This window comes from Globicephala melas, chromosome 10, assembly GCF_963455315.2.
Source record: "Globicephala melas chromosome 10, mGloMel1.2, whole genome shotgun sequence".
Lineage (NCBI taxonomy): Eukaryota > Metazoa > Chordata > Mammalia > Artiodactyla > Delphinidae > Globicephala > Globicephala melas.
Window position 1 is genome coordinate 3,507,391 of NC_083323.1, and position 26,494 is coordinate 3,533,884.

Genomic DNA, 26,494 nt, shown 5'->3' on the forward strand with positions numbered 1-26,494 from the left:
AGTCAGGAAGAGGAGCGCGGCGCGCGTGCGCACTGCTTCCAAGCTCTTTGCTTGCCCGAGGTCCGCCCCGGACCTGCGGTGATCCCGCAGCGTGGGGCAGGGTTCCCTAGAGCTCGCGTGGTGTCACCGCAGTCTCGGCATCAGGACAGCTACACGTTGCAAGGGACATGGTTCTGATCCCAGCTCTTCATCCCTAAGTAAAAATCAAATTCCTATCGTAGGGTGTTGACGTGGCGACCAAACAGAATAGGTGCATCTACCTGCTTTGTAAAGCGTTACGGGTCAGTTCTTAATAGCTTAAGAAGACCCGTCCCTGCCCCGAGGAGCGCCCGGGGGGCTCTGGGTGACCAGACATCCTAGTTTATAACCCCTGGACCAGGAGAACCCGTCTAGGGCCTGAGCACAGCCTGCCCTCTGCAACCCCTTTAGGCTTAGTCCTGGCATCCCTGACACCTCGTTTCTATCTGGGGGCTCCCTCTGCAGCCTTCAGCCTCGCTCTTTGCCTCCGCCTCCACTGCATTCTGATGGGCTAGTCTCCCCGCTCTCCTCCCTGAGCCTCTGTCCATGGCTCCTTTCTGAGCTCCATCATCTGCTCAGGATCCTGCTTAAGTGGAGAAGAAAGATGGGGCCAGACAGACCCAGGTGCAAATCCCAGCTGCAGGTATTGGTCAAGAGCCTTTGCGTTGCAAGTTACAGAAAACCAGCTTCAAGTTGGCTTCAGAAAAATAATTTATTAGCTTGAGGAACAGGGAAGTCCAGGAATGGCCCTGGCTGCTGGCCTGGAAGGAGAGAGGGGCTTGAAGGAGGGTCCTGGGTCAGATTGTCCCCCCAGCGGCCTCTCTGGGTCCCGCTCAGCTTCCAGCAGGCTGCCTTTGTTGGGCCCACTGGCCCGGGAGCTCCACACTTCCCTCGGCCTGCCAGGGCCTCCTGAAGACAGCGGCCAGGTTGGTGTGGCCTTTGCTCAGTCCATGGTCCCAAGGCCTGGGTTTGCCTGACTCATGACTACAGGGCCACCGTGGCAGGAGCCCAGAGGGTCCTAGACGCGAGGGCTGTTGGCCCAGTTGTCAGGTCCCCACAGCCCTGTGGGTGCCTGCTGGGGGCGAGGGTCCCCAAACACCCACTCCCGATGCTCTTCCCCCTGTATCACGGCAGCACGTATGACGTGCTTAGTAAACACACCAATTGTTAACAAGTTGTTGCTGCTATATCTTCATCCATCTCTTCTCTTGGTCTCCTCCTCTCTTCTATCAATGGCCTACCCACTGTAGATTCGTTTCTTCCTTTCCCCAGTAGATTCTGCTTCATTTTTTAATGCACTCATTCAAGGGGTCATTCACCAGTCATGGGTTCACTGACAGGTAGTCAGTGCAGGCTCTGTGCTGGGTGATGCGGGGACCCAGATGCTGTCCCTGATCTGAGGAGGTCACAGCTGGGGAGAAAGGTGCAATAGCAAGGGCTGTGGGGCACCAGCCTGCAGTGGGAGAGCAGAGGCCTTCCTGGAGGAGGGACGAGAGTTCCTGCTTCCCTGGCCAAGTTGTGTCTTGCTTGGAACCAGGAGCGGGGAGGGCAGACGGGGCGTGGGCAGGCTCTGTCAGGGGAACTGGCAGGAGGGGACAGCTCTGGATGGGAACGCAGGCTTTCCCTTGGGTTGTGTCCCTAGCTCCTGGGGATTAACAGCCCCTCTCTTGAAATCCCATTGTAATTACTCTGTTCTTGACTCACTGCCCAGCCCCACACCCAAGTTCAAGGAGAAGCCTGTCTCCCCAGGACCCAGCCCAGGCCTGACAAATAGAAGATGCCCACCCAGCAACAGTTAGTCAAAGGAACCGATTAACTAATTTATTTTAATCCCAGGAATTTGTCTAGTCGATTTGCAGGTGTCTGCTGTCTCCCAGGAGACCTGCCCCCCGTGAGTCTCTAGCTAATTTCAGTTTGCACTGAAGGAACCTGAGAAACATCTATGGGCTGGTATCGCCCCTCACAGCATGGCCGAGTCGGCACGTTCTCCCGAGACCTGCAGCATGCGGGGGTGGGGGGGGGGCGTCAGGGCCAGGTTACCGATGGGGCAGGAGACCGAGGCAGCATTTATAAAACTGTCTCAGATCTTGTTCAAGCCACATCACAATGCTTTGGTTTTTGCCACAGCAAGGCAACCTCTGAGCTCGATCCTCACACCCCAGATAGCACACCACCAGCTCAGCGAGTGTGCATTCCTACGATTAAAGGCATGGCTGACAAAGGAAACCAGGTACCCAAGGCCCCTTTATGAAGTCCAGCTTAGAATAAAGAGAAAACAAGCCCAAACCAGCACCACCAAAGCCCAGGGAGAAGCTTGAGGACATCTCTGCAGAGACAGCAGAAGGGCCGAGGCCCCAGGCAGCAAGATGGGGGTCCCTCTCCCAGGAAGCACAGGGGCCTGGGGTGAATGTCCCCAGGGCCTCCGCTAGCTGTGACCCTGGGCAAGTACCCTCACCCAAAAGGTCGGACAACAGAACCTGCCTGGAATACAGGGAGGAAGACAGAATGAAGGGGTTTATCCCAGAGGCAGCCTAGGCTGCAGGGGAGGGGTGCCCCCAGGGGCTGCATAGGAGACTCCCCTCCCCCAGCTGAGCCCAGCACCAACCCTTCCGACCCCTGACCGACCAGAAGGTATAAGGGTCCCCTGGGAAAATACAATTTGCAAGGCAAGTGGAACAGCGGTCCCCACCTCAGCTCTGACTGCTTAGAACTGCACCCTGGCCCTTAACGAGGATTAGAAGATTCAGAATCATGTTGAGAATTGATTTCTGTCCCCTCTTCCTGTAACGCTGCTGGTTACAGGGCTTCACCTTTACAGGCCTAATCGACAGGCTCCAGCTACTTGTAGCCCTGCGAGGCCAGTGTGGCAGCTGGTCTGATGGCCCGGGAGGCTCCGCGGGGCAGGCGGGGAGGCTCCGCGGGGCAGGCGGCCAGGCCGCCTCACTGCAGGAGGTGGACGGCGGCCGCCCGGCGGATGAGCCTCGCAGTCAGCGGGGAGTTGGGCTTCAAGGCGTCTCGCTCCATCAGAAGGCTCCTGGGGAAACAGAGACAGGCTCTGCGTTGGAACCTCCTAGAATGTGGGGGGCGGATGGTCCTGCCACCCCAAGGCAGGACACAGGCGGCACGGGCTGGGGCCCGAGTGGCAGAGAGCAAGATGCTCCCCTTCCCCAGTGGTGGAGGGAGGGGACGGCATCACAGCAGAGGGGACTAGAGGGACAAAGGCCCAGAGGCAGGACACCAGGGGTGGGGACCAGAGGGAAGGTGGGCGGAGACGTGAGGATGAGAAGGCGTGGACTCCAGAGCCCCACGCGCTCGCACTGGCCCAGGACCTCCGGGGTTCCAAGAGCCTCCCGACACTGCTCCCAGCAACGCCCGCGTGCAGAAAATGTCAGGGTGAGCACAGCCCCGCGGGCTCGTCTGCCCCAGGAACTCGGGGCCCATCCTCCCGCCATACAGAATGCTGGGACCAGTGGGGAGAGCACGACTGTGGGGATCGGGGGGAGAGCCACGCCTGAGGATGTTCCAGGAAAGCGAGTGGCAGAAGAGGTGGTGTGGGAAAAACCTCTTTCAACAAAGAGAGAATCATTTAAGGCAAAGACCCCAAACAATTGACAACAGCGATTCTGTGCGCTGAGGGTGCGGTTAAGGGGCCGGGGCCTGGCACTTGGGGCAGGGACACCATGGCAGGGGGCGGAGCGTTTCCACCTTGGATGGGAGGGGAGCTGAGCTGTGTGTGGATGGCAGGAGGGCACCAGGAGGGGGCGTGCCTGTCACCCCGACAGCAGCAGGCTCCCCTCGCACTCCCAGGGGCAGACCCCCTACTGCGCCCCCCGCCCCCCAGCATGGACTTTGTCACCCCGCCCGTGTGCTGGCCCCAGCTCCCCTGCTCAAGCCCACACCCTCCTCTCTGTCCAAAGGGCCCCACCCTCCCTGCCCAGCTGCCAGAGGTGCCACACCAGGCCTGGAGCTCCCCAAGCGGCTCCACCACTAGAGAAATGCGTGAGGTTTTGCACGTGGCCACGGAGGGGGACAGCGAGGGGCGTGTGTCCAGGGCGCTCCAGGGTTTGACCATTTCCAGCGTGTCCATCCAGACTCAGGTGTGACACAGCGTCCACACCTGTTTCACCAGCACCTGCACTGCTCGCTTTGGAACGGTCGTCGGGGCAGCCGGGCCCTGCCCACCGTGGGCCACCCGTGCCTGTGCTTGGACACTGGCGCTTTCCACCTGACCTCTAACCTCGAGCGCCCAGCAAGGGCCTCCTGGGCCCCACGGTGCAGCCTGGACTTGCAGCGGCAGCTTCGCTGGGCCTCACGACACCCCTCCTGCCCACCCGGCACCCCTTGGCTCCCCTCTTTCCCCTCGGCGTTCCAGGAGGGCCTAAGGGATGGGGGGGGTCACATCTCCCCCCAGGAGCATAGGGGCTGGTGCAGGTCGAGGTGAATGGGGTGTGGGACAGCGAAGGCTGCCGGCGATGGCTGGCTTCACGGGTAGAACTTTCTTCTTGGGGTGCCCCTACCCTGACACCCCCAATCCTCCAGCCACACTCCTCCTCCTAACCAGATCACCCCTGGCCTGGTTAAACTCGCTTGGTTTCAGGTCTCCCCGAGAGTGTCACCTCCACCAGGCACCCTCCCCCTCCTGACCCCCACCCACTCATCACAGTGTCTTGGGCAGTACGCCCGCCCTCGTGGCAGTTTTACACATATTTGTGGCATTGGCTGCCTCGTGTCAGTTCCCACAGGAGAGGTAAGCTCCGTGCAGCCTGGGCCTGGGTCTCCTGCCCGCCCACCCCTGCCCCTGGCACCCAGCACAGGTAGGAGAATGTGACATGCAGCCTGGGCCTGGGTCTCCTGTCCGCCACCCCCCCCCCGCCCCTGGCACCCAGCACAGGTAGGAGAATGTGAGCTGAGACCCAAAGGGTCGGTAGGCGTCAGCAGGTGCAAGAGAAGAAAGGATGTCCCAGGCAGAGGGTGTGGCACGTGCAAAGGCCCAGGGGCCTGAAAGAGTAACTGCAGCTCACTGTGGCCAGAAATGAGGAGTGGGCTGGGAGGGCAGGAGGGGGGGCCTGGGGGTGGGGGTGGTCAGATCCTTTGGTCAAGTTGAAGACGCTCACAGGGGGAGAACCAGGCACCCCCGTAGCCTTGCATCTCTGCCTCAGAGGTGGGCACCACCTTGGGCCAAGGGAGGCGGGAGCCTCTGGGCACCTGGAAGCCTGTGGGGAGACCCCCGAGTGAGACGGGGCTGTGCTCGGGGTCGTTCCCAGCTGGGCTTCGGGACCAGAACGAGGAACTCACCGGGCCACGTTCTTGTGGATGCCGGACGAGCAGTTTAAGGCCGCGTGAATCAGTAACTGGTTGAAGACGTCTCTCTGAAAGGTCAAGTGGGCACGTGAGGCTCTGTGACGTGGGACGAGGTATAGGGACGCCTGCCCCCTCCCCACTGCAGGCTAGCCTGTTCTCAGGGACAAGCTTACTGGGGGATGTGAATGACAAGGACTCTCCCACACTGTGGGCGCCAACACCGCGGAGACAGAGGCCGTGGGGCACAGGGGCTCCCGGACTGGCCCTTGCACCGCAGCTGCTGGCTCACCTGGGCGTTGCTGCCTCCGATCTGGACAATCCGGTGGCGGATGGGCAGGAGCAGTTCCACCACGCCGTCGGGGTTCCCGCTCTGGGCCTCCACCAGGGCCTGGCACAAGGGCAGCCCCACGTCGCGGGCCAGGAGGTGCTGGTGGTTCTCCCCCGGGGACCTGCCAGCCAAGAGGGTGCCCCCAGCGTCCTGCAGGGCCTCGTGCTGCCCCCCCCCACTCAGGCGCCTGAGGAGGAGGCTGTCTCCTCCTCAGCCCAGCATCCCTGGCTCCGTGCCTGACACAGTAGGTGCTTTGATCAGGTGACCTGACAGAGGACAAGCCGCCAGGGAGGGGAGAGAACTGGGCTCTAAACTCAGTTCAACTGCGACGTGGCCTTGGGTGGATGCCCCACGCCTGGCCTCGGTTTGCTCATCTGTAAGGTGGGAGTAGCAGTGCCGCCCTCGCAGGGCAATGCAGGTGAAGGCTGGCACTGGAGTCGGCGCCGCCCCCTGGAGTGAACAGCTGTGGCAGGCTTTGTCTTCCCGTTGCCCTCAGGTGGCGGTCGATCTGGGTCGTGAGGGCCGGGGGCCTGAAGCTACATCCCCAGCCAAAGCCCCCAGTTCATGCAGTTCAGCCCTGGGAGGAGGGGCAGGGCAAGCGGCCGTGGGTGGCCACCCTCCCCCAGGCACCCGGGACAAACCACCAGGGTTCATGGGTCCCACAGCTCTAGCCCTACAGGCAGGAGATGAGGGCTGGCTGCCTCCTTGGTGGCCTGTGCTGTGCAGAGCCCGCTTCCCTGGACTCTCTCTGGCCCCCGCTGTGATTGGAACCGGCTCCAATCACAGGAACTGTGCTGGGTGTGTGTCACCGCGTCACTGCCCCTCACTCTCCTACCAGCCTGTCCCAGCAGATGAGGAAACAGGCTCACATCAGAGAGCTGAGGCCCTGTAAGCGGCGGGTGTCTCTGGTTCCAGGGCCTCACGGCATCCCCTGTGCATGACGCTGCCATTGAGGCCTAGGGGATGGAGAGGCTGCTCTGTGTCCTGGGGGAGCCAACTATATCCTTGCAGGGCACACCCTGCGGGGACGCATGCCCGGGCAGGGGGTGGGGAGTGGACACCTGGGGGCACACACTTGCGGGGGATGCACACCTATGGGGACAAACACCCAGGAGGCGCACACCTGCGAGAAGCCCTCCACGGGCGTCTGTGTGGCTGTACCCACTAGTGGGGCCTCCAGCCCCCCAGTCGGGCAGGGGTGGCATGAGCAGCCCCCCAGGGCCCTCTCAGCAGGGCGGGGGTCCCCCCGGTGGCCCCGGGCCCTCCACGTACTCGCTGGCATCCCGCAGGGTGGTCAGCAGCTCCTGCGTGGTCCGGGAGTCCCCAGCGCCCAGGGACGCCATCAGCAAGTGCGCATCGTTGAAGAGGAGGATGTGGTCGCGGCTGTGCTTCTGGGTCACGGACAGGACATCTTGCCACCGCTCACCCACAGACACCCCTGGGGACACGGGAGGACACCCGCAGGCCTGGCATGAGCGCTGTGCGCATGGGCCTCTGGCACCCACAGGCGGCTCCAGGTGAGGAGGCCGGGTGACGCTGGCAGGCGGTGTCTGGCCTCGGGCTTAGGCTTTGGGGGCCGGTTTATATTAACTTTGTTTAATCATAAAGATGGCAGACGGGTAAGGTAGAAAGCAAAAAAAAAAAAAAAAAAAAAAAAAAGCTATGGAAGGGTATTAAATGAGGTCTCTGGACCCTTTGACAAACCCCAAACCACTTTAAAAATTCTTCCCGTGGTTCTCACTGGGCAGGCACCTGACACAGCACAGCACAGCGGAATTCATAAGAAGCATCCTTCGGCCTTTGGGTCCGGATCTCCAGCTCTGGACAGTCCCTCCTCTGCTCCGCTCTCCACCACCGCCTCCCGCCTCCTGTCCCTCCCGCTCCTGCAACTTTTACCCGAGTTTTCCTACTGCTCCTAGCGGGCTCTTCCCGTGACCTTGTTGTTGCCCTTGACTTCTGTTTCTCCGCCTGTCAGTTGGACGCGGCTCTGAAGTCTCCACTCTGCATGCTGAGGGAGCAAGTGACCTTCCTCTTCCCTCCACCGGCCCAGAGGCACCCACACCGTGCCTCCCAGCCTCCAGGCTGGGCCCCTCCTCCAGCGAATTCAGGGGGACCCAGGCTGCGCCTCCACAGGCAAAGGGTCAACAGGACTCAACTGCCCCCAGGCCCGCCCCCCCCGCCACCGAGTTCCGATGGTTTTGGCCGGACAGAGACACAGGCCTCCACCAGCCTGGGTTCCGGTGTCCAGGCCTTATCACCTGGACAGCCGTGAGAGCCCCTCACTGTTCTCCCAGCTCCTCACGGATGCCCCGGCCTCCAGCCCGGCCTCCCCTGGCTCAGCCCCCCTGCTGGACAGAGCCTGGCCAGCCCTGCCCCGCGGGCTCCCCGCAGACCCGGATGAAAGCCACACTCTTCACCCTCCCTCCCCAGCTCTCAGCCTCCTCTGCTCCTCTGAGCGCACGGACCCCACACTCCGTCACTCATCCCCATAACAGGCCACTGGCTTCTGTGTCCTGGGGGCTTCAGATAGGCTGCTTCCCACCTGTAACATCCTGTCCCGCCGCCACCCGGCAAAACCCTACGTTCCCTTCCATGGCTCACGTTTCACCTCCTCTAGGAAGCCTTCCCAGAGTCCCCGGAAACAGCCAGTCCTGCCCGGGCCTTATCCCCACTGACCCAGGCCCTACAGTGGGTACAGGTTTGGCTCTGCTGAGCCTGGGGGAGAGGGGAGAGCTATCTGGTACCACAGTGGTTGGCCATAAGCCTTCCGTAGCCCTCAGGGCTATGGGCAACCCCATCCAGGCTCCCTGAGGAGCACTGCATGACACTGTTGGGAAAACTCTCCCTCTGAAATCCCAGGGAGTTGAGAAACTGAGGTGGCACCCAAGGACAGGTGGCCAGGCGCCACCCGCGCCATGCAGGCCTGGCAGGTAGGCTGTGGGAATGGCAGGTACCAGCAGGACTCGGAGCCTGAGGCCCACACACCGAGGAGCGGAGGGAACTGGGAGAAAGGGCAGCAGTGGCCTGGCCCACCGGCCTCAGGCCAGCTGGAAGGCAGCCTCAGGGCTGGTACCCGAAGCCGCGCCGTCCCGGGACCGGGAGCAGGCCCTGGAGAAACTCGCTAATGAGCTCCTGCCGGCCTGAGCCCAGGCCGTGGCACCGTCCCCTTGTCGGGTGGGAGGAGAAGAGCCAGAGGAGAAGGCCCAGACCCGGTACCTTCCATCTGCAGCCGGTAGAGCATGGAGCAGCTGTCCACCACGTCCAGCATTGCGCCGCTGCCCCGCAGGCTGGGGAGGATCTGGAAGACAAGAGCAGGCAGGGGATGAGGGGCTGCAGGGACGGCCAGAGCCCAGCCCTCTGCGCTGTGCGTAGGGCCTGGGCAGAGCCAGCCTTCAGCCAACAGGAGCCACTGCCAGTGTCCCCTCCAGCCCAGCTCTCAGGGCCACTCCCCTCTCCGAGGGCCTGGGCCGCTCCAGCTGCCCAAGGGACACTGAACAGACTTGAGAAAGAGCCCGCCGCACTGGCACCTGGGGGAGCACCTGTCGGGCCCTGGCACCTGTCACCTCCTGCCCCCAGCCCTGGTCTACGACGGCAGAGAATCATCTCGCCCGACCACGATTCCACATTCGGCTGGTCTACGTCTCACGGCACACAGCTCGTCACCCTTCACTCTTTACTACGAAATCCCGACAACTCGAGAGGATGACTTATAGGAAACTTTACTGAGTGTTTTTCTCTGGGGTTTAGATCCTCAAATTACAAGCATTTTTGTGACCCCAGGCTCTGCTATTAAGCCCATGGTGGGGTCCCCAGCAGTTGCAAGTTAGGCTTTTTTTTTCCCTCTTAAACCTACCTAGGGGGTGGAGGGAGGGGGAATAGGGAGTTAGTGTTTAGTAGGCCAGGAGTTTCTGTTTGGAAAGATGAAAAAGTTCCAGAAATGGATGGTGGTGGTGGCTGCACCACCATGTGAATATACTTAATGCTACAGAACCATACACTCAAAACTGGTTAAAACGGTAAAATACGGTATGTATATTTTACTACAGAAAAAAAAAATTCCTGGGGGGCTTCCCTGGTGGCTCAGTGGTTAAGAATCCACCTGCCAATGCAGGGGACATGGGTTCGATCCCTGGTCCAGGAAGATCCCGCATGCCGCGGAGCAACTAAGCCCGTGCGCCACGACTACTGAGCCTGCGCTCTAGAGCCTGCGAACCACAACTACTGAGCCCACGTGGTGCAACTACTGAAGCCCACGTGCCTAGAGCCCGTGCTCCGCAACAAGAGAAGCCACCGCAATGAGAAGCCCGCGCACCGCAATGAAGAGTAGCCCCCGCTCGCCGCAACTAGAGAAAGCCTGCGCACAACAACAAAGACCTTTCTTTTAAAAAGAAAGGTCTTCTTTTAAAAAAGAACATACAAATACATTTTAAAATAAAATAAAATAAAGTGACTGGAGGGAAGCCTGAGATTTCAGAGATGACCAAATGAGATGTGCAATCTACCAACGCCCACGGGCAAAGAGTCAAATCCCATTCTGGGTTTTGACACCGCTCTGCGAGAGAATCGATGCCGGGAGGTCTTACACAATAGCTGTGCTCTCGCTCCAGCTGTGGGTCTGGCTGGGGTAACACTGACTGGCTCAAAGATCTGTTAGAGACTGAAGGGTAAATCGCTGCAGTAAACCGAATCGGGTGCAAGCGTGGACTTACGTGGTCATCATAAATCGTCAATGCGGCCTCGTATTCGCCCTGGAAAAATGAAGTTCCGGGATTAACACGTGGAGGAGGTGAAATGTGATGCTGAGACATGAATTGCAAATGACCTCGACAGAGCCCCCGCCCCACAGCCGTGGTGGGTCTCAGGATGGGAGGAGAGGAACCCACCTCTGCCCCAGCCCTTCGCTCCCCTGTGTAGAAGACACAGCAGCAGCTCCTGCCGCTAAGGGAGCCCTTTCTGCAAAAGCGTTATTCTTCCTATGAAGCGCTTGTCAAGCGGCTGCCAGCGTTTTCATGTGTTTCTTCTAGGACTGTTTTTCCCTTTATTTTCCTTACTGCCCAGTTGGGTTCACTGCTTTCTTGGAGACACTGTATCACTGCATTCTGCCTGTCATTACAGGGTCCTCACCTTCCAAGCATTTCTCTTTGGACATTTAGGGAGCTTCTAGATTTTCTCTACGATAAACTGTAAGACAAACCCTTATAAATGGGACCCAGTGGTGGAATCACTGGGGTCAAGGGTGTCCCCACACCCTCACTGCCACTGGGGCAAAGCATTCGGAGGGTCCCATGGTTCGTTCAGCTACGTCCGTGAGGTGGGAGCCTAGCAGTCCACTACAGCGGCAGGCGCTCGGGCTACCCTGTCTCCACAAATGGCACACGATACACATGATTTCCAAGTCCAGACAGTGCAGAATACCTAAAGTAGTTTAAGCCTGAAAAGCTATTTGAAAACATGAGGGCTCTGCTGCATCAGGACACCTTTGAAATGTGCAATCACACCGTACTGCTCCACAGGATACAAAGTACAGCAAAAGGGAGAAAAATATTTCTTTCCTTGGACATCTTTATAGGATAAGACAGCCGGTCATCTTACCTTTTCAATCAGATATAAAGCCCAGTGCCAATAATTGTGACAAGCGAGCATATCAGAGTCCTGGGGAAAGAACGAGAGAATGAGGGAAAAATCTGACAGCCTGTTGGGGGGAGGCGGGAAGCAGCTGCTGTTCTGTGCCAATGCAGAGCGCCACAGCTCTGAACGCAGGAAACGCTTCCCGGGCACCCGCCCTGGCCGGCCTGTGCCGGCGAGTCCACGCCCCATCTTCTCCTTTGGCTCTGAGCCTCGGCGAGTGGCGTGCCGGAATTTTCCGAGGATGCTGAGGCTGCGGCAGGCTGGCATCTTAGCCCCAGAGCGAGAAGGCAGGAGAACCAGAGCCTCACCTTCCTTGGGTGTGGAGTGGAGAAAATGAATGTCTATCCAAACGGCTGCACAGGTCCACTGCCTCCAAACAGTGCAACGCATCCAGTAAAACCCTACGGATCAGTGAGCCCAGGGCCAAACTCCCTGCAGGTCCTGTCAGAGCCCACAGAATAAGGGGAATGGGGTGACATCTAGACGGCTGCAGCTGGTACGCTTTTGGCCCTACCATGAACACTAGCCTACGGGGCTGCGGCTGACACTTCCTTCTCTGCCTGGATACCACCTCCCATCTCCTGGAAAGGAACTGACGATGCCTCCTCCACGGCCCACGTCTACCTGGCACCTGTATTTGAGGGTGACAACCCACCCAACTCCCCTCTCCCTTACAGGCCACTGTAGGCCTTGGCGCCTTTGCTTAAGCTGATCCTACATCTCCCTGTCCTCTGCCTAGCAAACACCTACTCATCCTGCAATACTCAGCTCATACGTTGCCTCCTCCAGGAAGCCTTCCCTGACTGTTTCTCCCTCAAGCCGAGTTGGGTGGGATGCCTCCTCTGGGTTTCCACATCCCCAAGAATGCCCCTGGCATGGTGCGGTCATGCGCTGCTAGGGAACTGCTCGCTCCACTTGACGGGCCTTTTGAGGACAGAGAAGTCTGGGTGGGCCTCTCAGTGGGATCCCCAGGGAGGGGCACAGCCAAATGCCTGGGGCAGGTGCTGGAGGAGGAGGAAAGGGAGCTCCAGGCCACATCGTCCACCCCAGGGCTGTGCAGCCAGGCCAGAGGCTGGCAGGAGCCACTGCAGGGACATGTGCAGGCATCAGGGGACGAGCGCCTGCTGGAGATGGCCCCAGCCACCTCGGGCTGCCTGTTACAGTCGGACTAACACCGATGGGGACTCCTTCGGGGCAGGGGCTTCACAGTTGTTGCAGCGGCAGGTTTTCAGGTAAGGAAACCGAGGCTCAGAGGGACCACGGCCTCGTCCTGGGGTGGAGCCAGGCCTCAAGCACCCAGGCCCAGGAAAATCGCAGTCTGGGGGCAGGAAGTAAGTGGAATACAAATGACCTGGCCCTGGCCACGCCTCCGCGGCCTCGCCCTCAGAGGACACGGCAACTCTGCGCTCCCTCCACCCAGACTCAGCACCTGCAGGGGGAGCCTGAGGACAAGGGCCCGACCCACACTGTACCCCCACCCCCACCCAGGGCCTAGCTCGTGCCCAGCGTTCGGGGATCCTTAAAAAGATCTGGGGGCTTCCCTGGTGGCGCAGTGGTTGAGAATCCGCCTGCCGACGCAAGGGACACGGTTTCCATCCCTGGTCCAGGAAGATCCCACATGCCGCGGAGCAACTAAGCTCGTGCGCCACAACTACTGAGCCTGAGCTCTGGAGCCCGCGAGCCACAACTACTGAAGCCCGCACACCTGGAGCCTGTGCTCTGCAACAAGCCACCGCAATGAGAAGCCCGGGCACCGCAACGAAGAGTGGCCCCTGCTTGCTGCAACTAAGGAAAGCCCACACGCGGCAACAAAGACCCAACGCAGCCGAAGGAAAAAAAAAGATCTGAGTGTGAATCTAATGAGATTATAGTTCTCAAAGCTTCTCTTACACCAGTTCGCCGGCTCTACTTAATACCCCTCTCGGAGAAGCCAGGAATCTGCCTTCTTGTAAATTACTTCTCGCTGGCCTGTCCTAGGCCAGGGAGCTGCTGGGAGGAACTGAGGTGACCATGCCAGTCCCCTGTTCCCTGCCTGGTTCCTGGTCTCTCCGTGGTTTGCTCAATCACTGAGCACCTGCTGCCCGGTGCCAGGCCCTGGCAGAGACTCACTGTCTTGGCCGGCGGTGCCCTGGGAAGCCCACCATAGCACAGAGAAGGGCAGAGCAGCAGACCGCACCTGGACAGGTAGCCAGGCTGTAGGCCAGAGACACACTCAAGGACCACAGGCGCATGCAGAGGGAGGGCCACAGCAGCTGGGCGCAGGCGGGCGCCGGGGGTGGGAGCAGGGAGGCCCCTGGGTGTTAAGGCCCCAGGAGAGGGTCTGGAAGGGCTTGAGGGGTCTGGATGGCGTCCACGCTGCTGCCTCCCCAGGGCCCTGAGCCCCGCACACCAGCCCCATCGGCAGTGGCTGGGCCGTCGTCCCTCCCATCAAGCCGTGGCTGCACCGTGTGCTCCCTGAGGACGCTCTGTGGTTCTGGGGTCTGTGTCCAGTCCGCTGGCCAGTGAGCTCACAGTTTTCACCCCTGCTGGGCTCTCGTTTCCCCTTTCTCATCCATTCCCTCTACAACCTCAGGCCACAACCAGTTCTAGAAACACCTTCAAAACATCAGCGGATGTCGGGAAGCCATGCGGTTCCCAGGGGATTCGGTGGCTTGACAGAAACGCCTCCAAGTGGAAGATGAGTTCTCCCCAGAACTAAGCCACGCCTTGTACCTCCATCCGTTAATCCCTGGCTTAACTTGGGGGAACATATAGAATTTTCCAGGCAGGTGGGCAGACACGAATCGTACCTTCCAGTGGGTTTCTGAGCACTGCATGAACTCCAATCCATCCTGGACCTCTGCTTTCATCTCATGAATATGGGCGATGGTGTGCACCGACCACGCGTCCGTCGGGTTAATAGACAAAGCCTATGTGGCGGGGGTGTGGGGGTTGGGTGGGGGACAAGTCGAGATAACATGGGTGAGTCAGGCTGCCCGGTGACGAGGCGTCCCCAAGCCGTGCCGGGGCACGAGGGGCCTGGGCAAGCAAGGGGCCTGGGCTCTGCCTCAAAATAACGACCCCAAGGACCAGCCCGTTGACCAAACACCAGATGCTGCCGGAGAGGGTATCACTGCCCATTTCACAGATGAGGAGACTAAGGTTCAGAGAGGCTAAGTGACTTGCCCGGGCCCACACAGTTGGGTGGCACTGGGGTCTCTCCAAAGCAGGGGCTCATCCAACCCCCTGGCCCCCAGCCGCCTGCATACAGCTGAGTCGCTGCCCAGTTTCCCCTGCGGTGGGAAGTAAGGCCGCCTTCCTCTCGCAACTGCCGTGGAGGCCAGTGGACACCAAGTGTGTGCGCTCCAGGGGCTCTCGGCTGCCCCTCCGACTAGCACACATGCAAGGACCACACACATGCAAGGACCACATGTGTGGCTTTCCGGGCTCGTTCTGGTATCACTGCTAGGAACAACAAGAGCCGCTCCGATGACCCTCGGACTTGACGGTGACGACACGGCAGGCGGGACACGAGGCCCGACTCCCATCTCACGGCGGGTAGTTTAGCTCATGGCTACGGAGCGCCTACTGATCCTGGCACAGAGCAGTAAGCCGGGGCTCACCACGGGCCTGTGGACCATCCACACGAGCCCAGGTTCTCCACACCTGATCACGGGGTCCCCCCAGCCCTGCCACCTCAGGCGCCCACGCCTTTCACAGAAGCAGAATTGGGAAAGCCCAGCACCTTCACCCCTGGCCTGGCACCTGCTGCGGGGTCTATGCTGGCAGGTGGTCCCCAGCAAGCCCCACCTCCCTGCTGCAGCCCTGACTTGCATGGGCCCAACCAGTCCACGTGGGGACACAGAGAAAGGCCACATCTGTAGGGAACGACGGGCAGCCCGCGGCAGAACCCTGCAGGAGCAGGACCCTTCAGGAGACCCCAGGGGCGCAGCTGAGCAGGCTGAAGGGACCTGCTAAGCGTGCTGCGGAAGGCAGAGGCTCAGGGCAGCAGGGCCGCTCTCATCCCCCTGCTGGGATTAAGCTCCCCCCTCGCTGAGGGGTTCCTGACCGGCTCCCTCCCAAGGTTCCCTGGGACAGAGTCTACAAGGCCCGAGCGATCCGGCCCTGCCTGCCCCCAGACTTTGCTCCCAGCACCCGGCCCGCCCACCTCCGCCCTAAGTCTCAGTCTATCAAGTGCTCTGTGACCCTGAACTCGCTGCGGCTCTCCTTCCCCGACAGCTGCCCTTCGCTCTTCCTACCCTGGGCGTTCAGCCTGCAGACAAGGCCCACGCGTCACCACCGTGAGGCGTCTCCAGACTCCAGTGGAGCCTGTGCAGCCCACCCTCGCTCTCCTAGAGGCCTGGCCTTGCCCAGTAACTGTCTGTGGTGGGCTGGTGCTGGGGTCAGAGTGCGGGCACCTGAAGGAGAAGGGGCGTGAAGGGAGCAGAGCGGGGCACCCCACGCCACCGCTTCCTGCTCCTGGCAGGTGTGAACCTGCACCTTTTGGTCACCCTCTGACTTCTTGAACCATCCTGCCAGCCCTCAGGTGCCCACATAGACGGCACCCAGAGGGAGGGCCCAGCTGCCAAGGTCTCCAGGGGACCCTTCCTACAGCTGGCCCCCTGGATGGTGGTGCCTGGTCACCCAGATTGCCGTGAAGCTCCCTGTGCCCCTCGACGGCCTGACTCAGGGCTAAAGCACAGACCCCATCATCCTACTGTCAAATCTGGGCTCTATTCTATAAGTAGAGTGGTTGTCAGAGACCCCACAGGCCCTGTGGGCCCCCGGAGGGTGCCGGCTGTCTCCCAGGGAGGGGTGCTGGGAGCCAACTAGGGCAAAGACTCGGGGGGAGAGCCCTGGCTGGGTGCTGGGGAGCAGGTCTGTGCAGGCAGCAAGAAGGACTGTGCTCAGGTGGCCCGGGTGACCGTGGCTCTGCCTTCTGTGAGCTGTGTGGCCACGGCCTTGGCCTCTCGGGCCTGGTCGCCCTCCTCTGGGCAATGAAGAGTTCAATGCCCCGCTGCAGAGGATCGAGCCGACAGGAGTGGCGTGTACACTGAGTGCCGGCCCTGAGCCAGGCACAGGAGTGGTTGTCACCCCCTTGTGCGTGGCGGCCCCTCCCTGGGACTCAGTTTCCACTCCCGCGACAGGAGGAGCTGGAGAGGGACTCTGAGAGCCAGAGATGCTGAGGCTTCCGGGCCTGCGAGTGAGGGACGTCCACGGGGCCAGCCAGCCCATCTCCACCAGCACGGAAGGAGCGGCCCGGGCCGGCAGGAAGCGCTTAGCATCCCACCCTGTTCTGCACCCTTGGCCGCTGCCCCCTCCGGATGGGGGCGGTGCTCAAGAGAAGGGCTGGCCAGCAGGACCCCAACGCCAGGTCAGGGCCCACTGGAAGCAGTCTGATGAAATAAAATTTATATCTTAAGGCAGGACAAGAAAAGTTAAACATAAAGTTCTCTCTCTGGGCTTGTTTGGGCCTCCTCCCTCCCTCCCTGATGTGCATGTACGTGTGTTACACATCCATCAGTGCTCCTCAGAGATGGGAGCACCTGCCGGACTGTAAACATCAATTCTTCCCTTTTTTCTGATGCTAGCAATGTAAGTTCTTAAAAGAACGCGTTCTTCCCCAGCTCTGTAGGGGGTCATGGTGACTCGCCGCTGGCTCTGTCCGAGCTTACCCGGACTATGTATCCTTGGTGACCTCTACATAAAACATCAGGATGTCATTTTGATGTACGATCCTTTGTCTCCAAAAGGTAGATGACTATGACTGTACCTTTGAGTTCTAACAGGCTGAACAGTTCTCAGAACTTTCTGAGAATCTGCTTCCCGGGTTACAATCCTCAGTTTGGCTTGCATAAAATTCCCCATTTTTTTTTCTTAACTTGATAGTTCATTGAATTTTCGGCGACAAGCCTCACTCATCACTCATCTGTCAGCTCCTGGAGGCTTGGTGAAGTCAGTGACACTTAGACACGTGAGGTCTCAGGTGGGAGAAGTGACGCTGATACTCGCTTCCCCACTTACAAAGTCTGGGTCCAGCAGCGCAAACTGTGGGCCCTGGAGATACGGAGCTGGGGGCGTGCAGAGCTGCCACTCCGTGTGACCCTAAGCAAGAGGGGTGGACGGAACCTCCCTGGGCCTCATTTGCCTTCATGGCCTGGGTGGGGAGTTTCCTGAGCAAGGCGGCTTTGCAAACCCAGGGTGGGGAAAAGGGGAGGGAGCTGCCCTCTCTGTTAACATGAGCCCTCCTGGTAGGAAACGAGGTCCTGAGTGGGTGGGGTGCAGCGCGCCTGGCGTGCTCTCCTCCACCTGACCCCACTCCACAAGGGCTCAGGCATCTCAGGAAGGGCCCACTTACCTCTTTGGCGAGCTTTTCCGCCCGATCGTAGAAGTTGGTTTCCATCAGGCCGAAAGAATAGATGCCTTTCACGTAGCTGAAGACAGAAGAAAATTATTTTTAAAAAAAGTGCACTTGGGCTTCCCTGGTGGCGCAGTGGTTGACAGTCTGCCTGCTAATGCAGGGGACGCGGGTTCGGGCCCTGGTCTGGAAGGATCCCCCATGCCGCGGAGCGGCTGGGCCCGTGAGCCATGGCTGCTGAGCCTGCGCGTCCGGAGCCTGTGCTCCGCAACGGGAGAGGCCACATCAGTGAGAGGCCCGCGCACCGCGATGAGGAGTGGTCCCCGCTGGCCACGGCTGGAGAGGGCCCTCGCGCGGAGACGGGGACCCATCGCAGCCATAAATAAATAAATAAATAAATAAAAAGCCAAGCATTTGAAGCCCTTTAAAAAAAAAAAAAAAAAGTGCACTAGAACCGTTCAACCCTCAACATGACCCATGTCGGTCAAACTGTGTCTCCCCCAAAATGGTACGTTTAAACACATGCCCTCACTTGGAATTAGAGTCTCTGCAGACCATCATCAAGCTCACGTTAAGATGAGGTCATCCTGGATTAGGGTGGGCCCTACATCCAATGACTGATGTCCTCATAAGAGAAAGGAGAAGGAGGAAGGTTTGGACACAGACACACATGGACACACACACAAAGGACAGACAGTCACGTGGAGACGAAGGCAGAGACTGCAGTGATTTCAGACTTGCGCTAGTCCCCAGTCACAGGAGCCAATTCCTTAAAACAAATACCTTCCCCCGCCACCCCACTCCACCCCCCTCCATATATATATGTAAATAGTATAGATATAGATACAGATATACACACCCTATTGGTTCTGTTCTCTGGAGAACCCTGACTAATACAGCTCTCCAATCTATTAGTCCACTTGACCTTCACAACGATCCTATGACTAAAATGCAACGGAGGTGATCATGTGTGGTGGTCCCTAGGGCTGTTCATGGTTATTCCAGGCCTCCCTCTCCTCCCAGCCCAAAGTAGAGTTGCACTTCCTGGCCCCCTGTGAGTGGGTGACTGGATTTGACCAGTGGCTCGGGAGCTGCAGGGCACACCCTTCACTCTGAGCACTAATGCCATTGTGAGTCCCCCAGGAGAGCTCTTTCCCTCTTAGCAGCTGGTGTATCCCGAGAGCAGTTACTTCATCAGCTGGGATCCTGGAGGGCGACAGTGGCAGGGGTGTGGAGCCTCAGCTCTCCTATGATGGACAGTGAGAAACTAACCTTTGTTGTAATAAGCTTCGGAGAAAAAGATCTAGAGGATGTTTGTTACTGTGGCAAAAATTATCTTGTGCTGACTGATACATAATAGTACTACCTCATTCCCAGGACGGGATAAAGATCAAATGAAGACGTGAAGCCTTTTCACTTTTTTTTTTTTGGCCGATCTTCGCGGCTTGCAGGATCTTAGTTCCCCGACCAGGGGTTGAACCCGCACCCCCTGCGATGGAAGTGTGACGTTCCAACCACTGGGTCATCAGGGAAGTCCCAACTTTTCACTGTAAAGAACTAGGAAATAACAACAGTAGTCTCACTAGTTTTAGGGCAGGGCCAGGAGAGTTGCCACGTTTTCAGGGCAGAGGAGAGAGACTAAGAAACAGAAACGATGTGATTTCCTGCTAGCACCTACCTGCTAAGGGGGATGTCGGGTGTCCAGAAGGGATAAATTCGAGCCACAGAATCTCTCATCTGTTCCTGGTAGCCCAGGTAAAAATAGGTATCGTGGGAAAATTTCAGGGCCAACATGTCTGTCGGGTAGTCCTGGAGAATCTGTTCCCACAGCTCACAGGCTTTTGGAAGGTTCCTGGAAGCCAAGAGAAGTTTCTCAGCAACACTGAACACAGTTCACACACGAGGAGTGGAAAAGGCTTAATTTCTTGCAGTGCCACAGCCTGCACTGAACTGATTAAAAGATACGTGTAAGTCTCTACGTTAGGTTGTGGCTCAGAAAATTGAAAAGCTTCAGTGGGAAGTTTTACTCTCTAATTCAAGAAAAGAAAAAAAAAAAAAACTAGTTTAAGAAGTTACCAAAGACAATTTCACCTGAGACTGTGAACCAGATTCAGGAAGGCTGAGAGGTGGAATTCCACCCCTCTGCTGACATCCGCACCCACTTGCCAGGAACACCAGGACAGAACTCTCTCTGTCACTGCTTCAGAACGCCTGTAGCATCAGCTCAGGTCACCCAGCTCTGCGGGCATCTCTCCTGCCCAAGCAGACACAGGGGCTGTCCTGGGGGCAGGCACCAGGGTCAGGACTCCCACACACAGGGGGACGGACAGCCGCGGGAACGACAGATGCTCAGAGGTGTGTGAGTGCCAGGGGCATAAGGGCGACGGTTTTCTTCTTTCTCCTATCTCTTATCTATTTCTGTACTGTGGTCCTACTATTTTTGTAATGAAAATAATAACCAATTTATTTAACGAAACACAATAAGTTGCTTTGCATTCTAACCTGGGAGTCCTAACCAACCACGTCCTCATTCAGCAGTCAGCTGAGGACAGAGCAGTAGGCAGGATGCGATTCTCAATAAGGCGGGCACGGGAGTCAGGGTGAGAATCCCCCGAGGCCCCCTCCGCACGGCGCAGGGGCAGCCCGTGGCATCGCCCAGTGTGGCCTCGGAGAGCCAGCCCCTGGGCCAGGGAGGCCCCTCACCCCTTGGCAAAGGTCTCTACTGCAGACACGTGCAGCCGTTCCCGCCGCGTCAGGGTCTGAGTTTTGGAAATCTCCACCATCGTCTTCACAGCCAGGTCCAGCTCCTCGTCCAGCCTCACGGAGCTTCCGGTGCCAATCAGAATGAGGCCATTAGCGATGGCGTGGCCCAGGGCTGGCGAAAGGTGGGGAAGTGGCTGGTGATTCCGACGGCCCCCCCAGCCCAGCCCCGCCCCGCATGTGAAATGAACACCCAACGCCCCAAGAGGGGCGAGCCAGGCGGCCGGTCGGGTGTGTCCCCACCGACAGCCCGGAACTCAGCTCCTCACCAGGCACGTGGAGGGCATTCTGGGGAGTGCCAACGTGTGGCGCCCCTGCGCCCCCCTCACCAGGTGAACGGGTTAGGGGCTGCCTACGGGCTCCTCCGGAGCCCCACCTGCTTCCCTCGCAGCTGCTACTGTCACTACCAGCAGCACAGGGCCTCCCAAGGGCCACCCGGTAGATGCTGTCGGGGGCTGGTCCCCAGAGGAGAGAAACCATGATCCTGTCTTGGCTGTTCTCATTCGCTGAGAGCTCGGGGGCCGAGGAAGATGGGGGTGTGCCTTGTGGCCCTTGTAGCAGCCTTGCTGCAGGTGTGCTGGTCCCCAGGTCTTACCTGGGCTTCCCAGCCCCAACCTTGACAGAGGAAGGGTATCTGCTGGCGTTTGGAACTCCGTCTTTGGCCCAGGCTTGGGATCTAGGACCCAACCACAGTGCCAGGACCACCCATGTGGCCCCTGCTTCTGACCTGGGGCCAGGGTCTGCTCGGAGAACCTGAGCCCACGCCTGCACACTGGCTCCCGTGACAGCTCCCTTCATCCCCTATTCTGCGCCCCTTGCCCTCACTGGGACCTGGCCACAGTGGGGGTCCCTGCTGCCCTCCCGTCCTCAGCCCTTCTGCCCAGCCCAGAACCTCACCCACACTGGGCCACCCTCCTGGGGTTCCAGAAGGCACTGGGCTGACCCCGCCCGCGTGCCTGCCACGCACACGGCTTGCCTGTGATGGCAGCCTGTCACCAGGTCGGCCCTCCCCGTCACAGCTGCTGTGGGGTTGGCCTCGCTAGTGCCCAGAGAGGCTGCAGTGGCCAGTTCTTGTGTTCCGAGGGGTCCAGGCTTTGGACTGAGACAGGCTTGTCTGATCCCAGCGCCCCAACGACCAGCTGGGTGGCTTTGGGTATATTTCTTACTCTCTACTCTCTCTGAATCTCAGTTTCCTCATATGAGAACTGGGATCAGTGTCTTAAGGAGAACGTTTGAAAGACACCTTCTATAGAACCTGGCATCTTTATGGGAGCAGCTGTTATTCCAAGCACAGTGGTGGCTATCACCTTCCCTCCCTCCCAACCTGGTCACTGCAACCAGCCCTGCCCTCCCCAACCCAGCTGAGTCCTGCAGTCAGGGAAACAGTGAAGGGCTGGACTTGTGAAACGGGGCTCCTCAACCCAGGGAAAGCATCACTCACCGAAGGTCGGATCTGCTGCTTTGAGCTTTGACAGGCAGCCCTCAATGCCACCAAGACTCTGGTCATTGGTCCATTTTACGTACTGAAATTTAAAAGATTCAACAAAGCTGTCCCCAAGGAGTTTTTAGTTCATGTAAATGAAGGCTTGTTTCTAAACCTTGATTTTTTTTTTTTCTTTCTAGAACACTGGTATTTTCTGGACCTTGGCTCAAAGAAAACATAACTGGGTTGATTTCATATGAAGAGGCTGAATACACGGAACTCAAGGCACATTTTCTAAGGCTGGTGAGGCCACCATTTCCAAAAAACAAACATCTAAAGGAAGGCTCTTCCTGACAGGTGACCTGCCCACAGTGTCGGCCTCGTCAGCCCCAAGAGGGGCCTTGACACTGGGTATCAAAATAGGAAACTTGCTACTTCCTATTCATTCCTTTAAAAAAGAATCACAGTAAACATTCATTACAGAAAGGAAGAGGCATGAAAGCCAAAAGATCAAAAAATACTTAATCTCATCTCATTATCATTTTTGACAATTTGGTGTATTTGTTTCTAGTCTTTTTTTAATGCCTAATTTTTTAAGATAAATTTATTTATTTTTGGCTGCGTTGGGTCTTCATTGCTGCGTGTGGGATTCTCAACCACTACGCCACCAGGGAAGCCCCTAATTTTTTAAAAACTATTTATTTATTTATTGTCTGTGTCGGGTCTTAGTTGTGGCATGCGGGATATTTCGTTGTGGCAGGCGGGCTTCTCTCTTGTGGCGCGTGGGCTTTGTTGCCCCGTGGCGTGTGGGATCTTAGTTCCCTGACCAGGGATTGAACCAGCGTCTCTTGCATTGCAAGACAGATTCTTAATCACTGGACCACCAGGGAAGTCCCAGCAAACACATTTTAAATGAAAAATACCTGACCCAGGTCTTAATTTTTAAAAATCCTAAAACCATAATAAAGCATTAGATTTTAGAATGTGCCCTGTCAGTTGTCCAACTTACATCTACACAGAATTAGCACATGTATTTTAACAAGACACAAGGGAGCTGGCACAGAGACGCAGACGCACAGCAGGGGCGGGGGGAGCGGTGGGGTGGCTGCCGCTGCACTGGGGAACTTTCCCTGCAACAAACTGTGCTCTGCAGAGGCCAGAAGTTGCGGGAAGGGGAAAACAGACAAAGAGCTCAAATGCACACAGTGGAGGCCCTTGGCAAGCTGACGGCATTTCCCCAGTAGTTTCTTATATGGCCCTTATGTTTCTAGAGGCTTCCTTGGCCCTTATGCTGCATGGACAGAATCAGTAGGTAGCGATTTCACCGCCCTTGAAAAAGCCCAGCTCTAGTTTTCCATCAGTGTGTCTAGACCCAGGTGCATCCTGCCGCTCTAACTCACAGCAAAGGTCAGCTCAGCTCTCTGGACCTCAGTTTCCCCACCTGTCAAGCAAAGTATTTGGACCTTACCTCTGAGACTCCCCTAGTTCTAAGGCTATAGGCTCCTTCACTGGTGTTAGAAATGACTGCTAATACGGTGGAAGGTCTTAGAACAGCCATAGGTGGGAGCAGTATATTCACAGATTAGCCCCAGGAGTGGGGCCCCATGCCATAAACGGAGGAGCCCCATACCAAACCCTCAGCACCCTCACAGGCCAACGCCTGCCACTGGGGGGACCTCTCAGCCATGCCCTGAGCAGGCAGAACTGTTCCCGCGCCCTGGGGGTACAGGTCCATGGATTCTGTTGCAGTCGATTTCTCAAGTCTGCGTGCGGTTTAAAAAGCATCCACCACTTTCTGAGACATTGACTGTGGGGCTTTGGAGTGGCCTGAGCCATCGGTCCTGTGCAAGGATGCTTCAAAGCATTATGAAGAACGTTCAGGTCCCCGGGAAGCCCTAATATACTCAAGTTTACCAGGAGATTCGGGCAGGAATGGGGTTAACGGGCTGCATTGCTTATAAAATCAGGATAAAGATGTGAAGTTTTGAAAGCTTCGAGTCCCGTGCCTGCTCACGTCATCCCTGACCAGCTTTACTTGGAGAGCACATCAGCTGACAGGCAGTTTGGCTGTAAACTCAAGCAAGCTGTGTTAGCTGGGAGCTACGGCATCACTGTGCACGCGTGGAAGTACCATTTCCTTGTGGCACGAATAAATGCAGCTGTAAGATGCACCCCAAAAAATGTTTTTAATGAAAATAAAAACCATTCACCAATTTAAGAAACCTCCCCCTGGACCGTTACAGAAGGGGCCACCACTCCTCTCCACGGGCATACCTGGGTCAGGGTGGCATCAAACAGCCTGCAGGCCTCGTTGCTTGGGGTTGAGAGAGGGAGCCCGGCATCCTTCCAAGCCTACACACAGCAAGAAGGGGTCTTATTCCATGTAGCCCTCCAAGCAAACACACGCAATCCCCAACCCCCAAGCACCGAAGATGCTAATGTCTGTCATCCTGCAGGTATGGGCTTCCCATAAGACCCGTCCTTGTGGGGCAGGCACAGACTCCCAGACTTCTCAGACGGTGCAGTGTGGAGAGAGCTGAGGCCTGGGTGGGAGAGATCCTGACACAAATCCCAGGGCCCTCTAAGTAGCTGAGTGCCCTCAGGCAACGTCCTCCCTCTGACCCCTGTCTGGCCCCTCTGTGAAATGGGGCACTGGAGGATACATGGGGTGACTGTAAAGTGTCTGCCAGGGAGCAGACGCTCAGTAAGGGGGAGTCCCTGATCAGGCGGCAGGGAGGTCTGCCAGGACAGAAGAAGGGCTAGCGCTGGAGGGCAAAACCAGGAGGGTGGTCCTGCCACCTGGCTGGCAAGGTGCCAACCACCAAGACAATTCCTCTCATCTCCCCACTTTACCAGATAGTTCAGACCTTCAGGAAACATCCCCAACTAACTGAACTGTTCAGTGTAATCGCTGTGTCGGTGTCTTGCCAGGGGCGCAGACAGGCGACTCCCCGGTATGGAGAAATGACCTTTACTCCGGCCAGCCCAGCGGGCGGCTCCTCGGAGTGGCTGTGCGTAGGTCCCCTCGCTCCTCTGAACGCCCCTTCCTCAAGTGCAAAATGGGTCCAGGCTCCCTGCCCCCGCGGGTCCCGTGGGAGACCCTCACTAATGCCCAGCGTCCCCGCTGTGTCGCGCCCGGGTTAAGCTTTTTACGAGGACCTGGGGGCTCCGCGGGGCGGGGCCCCGCGCCGCAGATTTTCCGGAGGCGGGGGTCACAGTAGGGTCCTCTGGTCCCTTCCGTGCGCCCAGAAGGCGTGCCCGTCTCTCGGGGTCCGTGTCCCCGCCGGACCCCTGGCAGGGCTGATCCCGCCACTCCCGGGGTCGTGGGGCCGCGGGGAACCCGGGCGGGGACGGCCTCCGCGTACCTGGCAGTCGCGCAGGGGCGCGGTCGCGGCCATGGTGCTGGGTCGGTGTCAGGGTCGCGGGCTGCGCGCGCCGCCGCGGGCTTCCGGGTTGGGGGCGGGGAGTCGAGTCCCGGGGGCGAGGCGGGGCGGCCCCCGCTCTCCGCTCGCTCACTGGTCCGCTTCGGACACACCCACCTCTCCGGGCCGGGTCCCCCGGCTGACCCCTCCGGCTCTCTTCTCCGGGGCTGCGGGAACCCGAGTCGGCTTGAGGCGAGCAGCTTTGGTGTGCGCCCCCGCCTCCCCAATCAGACTGGGAGCCTGGGGCGGAAGGGCCAGAGGGCGGGCCGGGAGATTCCTCCCTTTGGGGACCCTCTGGGAGGCGACTGCAGAGTCCCCTGGGAGGCAGAGGAGCCCTGGGACAGCGGTCGCTTTCAAGCTCTAAGTGTCCCACTCGGAAGCCACGCACGCGCGTGCATTCACAGAGGTCATTTTGACCTGTGGTCGGGCCTTGCCCTGCACCCTCTCCAGGGCAGAGGTTGGAGTGGCGGGTAGGGAGAGTGTCTTTTTTTTTTTTTAACATCTTTATTGGGGTATAATTGCTTTACAATGCTGTGTTAGTTTCTGCTTTATAACAAAGTGAATCAGTTATACATATACATATGTTCCCATATCTCTTCCCTCTTGCGTCTCCCTCCCTCCCACCCTCCCTATCCCACCCCTCCAGGCGGTCACAAAGCACCGAGCTGATATCCCTGTGCTATGCGGCTGCTTCCCACTAGGTATCTACCTTACGTTTGGTAGTGTATGTATGTCCATGCCTCTCTCTCGCTTTGTCACAGCTCACCCTTCCCCCTCCCCATATCCTCAAGTCCGTTCTCCAGTAGGTCTGTGTCTTTATTCCTGCGTGCCCATCATCGGATGAATGGATAAAGAAGATGTGGCACATATATACAACGGACTATTACTCAGCTATAAAAAGAAACGAAATTGAGCTATATATAATGAGGTGGATAGACCTAGAGTCTGTCATACAGAGTGAAGTAAGTCAGAAAGAGAAAGACAAATACCGTATGCTAACACATATATATGGAATCTAAGAAAAAAAAAATGTCATGCAGAACCTAGTGGTAAGACAGGGAGAGTGTCTTTGAGACCAAAAAAATGTGAGGTGACCTTTTCCCTCCCCTTCCCCTCACGCCTGCAAGGGCCTTCTGGAGGCCCCTAGACCTGTGCCCCTGCAGGGCCTGGGCCTGGAAGCTGGTGTTGGCTGGTGGCAGCAGCTTTGAGCCACCAGTGGGATCAGGGGCTGTGGTAGGCAAGCCCTGGGTGTGGCCATGGGTGTGCAACCTGGACAG

At 58.2% G+C, this 26,494-nt stretch overlaps 1 protein-coding gene across 2 annotated transcripts; it reads right to left on the bottom strand.

Moving 5' to 3' along the window:
• Nucleotides 1–748: 748 nt before the first annotated feature.
• Nucleotides 749–25,551, bottom strand: TTC38 (tetratricopeptide repeat domain 38). 2 transcript variants are annotated; one of them, XM_060306739.1, is made up of 15 exons: nt 25,161–25,551; nt 24,070–24,147; nt 21,814–21,895; nt 20,968–21,048; nt 20,316–20,487; nt 19,291–19,464; nt 17,613–17,688; nt 14,065–14,184; nt 11,240–11,299; nt 10,357–10,395; nt 8,864–8,945; nt 6,920–7,085; nt 5,609–5,768; nt 5,314–5,387; nt 749–3,052 (listed from the first exon to the last, which is right to left on the bottom strand). In XM_060306739.1, exons 1-15 carry the CDS (start codon nt 25,191–25,193, stop codon nt 2,959–2,961), a joined length of 1,491 nt encoding a protein of 496 aa, XP_060162722.1. In that variant the 5' UTR covers nt 25,194–25,551; the 3' UTR covers nt 749–2,958. The 2 variants fall into 2 exon arrangements, with proteins under 2 accessions (XP_060162722.1, XP_030711486.1); XM_030855626.2 differs by lacking the exon at nt 20,968–21,048.
• Between the last annotated feature and the right edge of the window lie 943 nt (nt 25,552–26,494).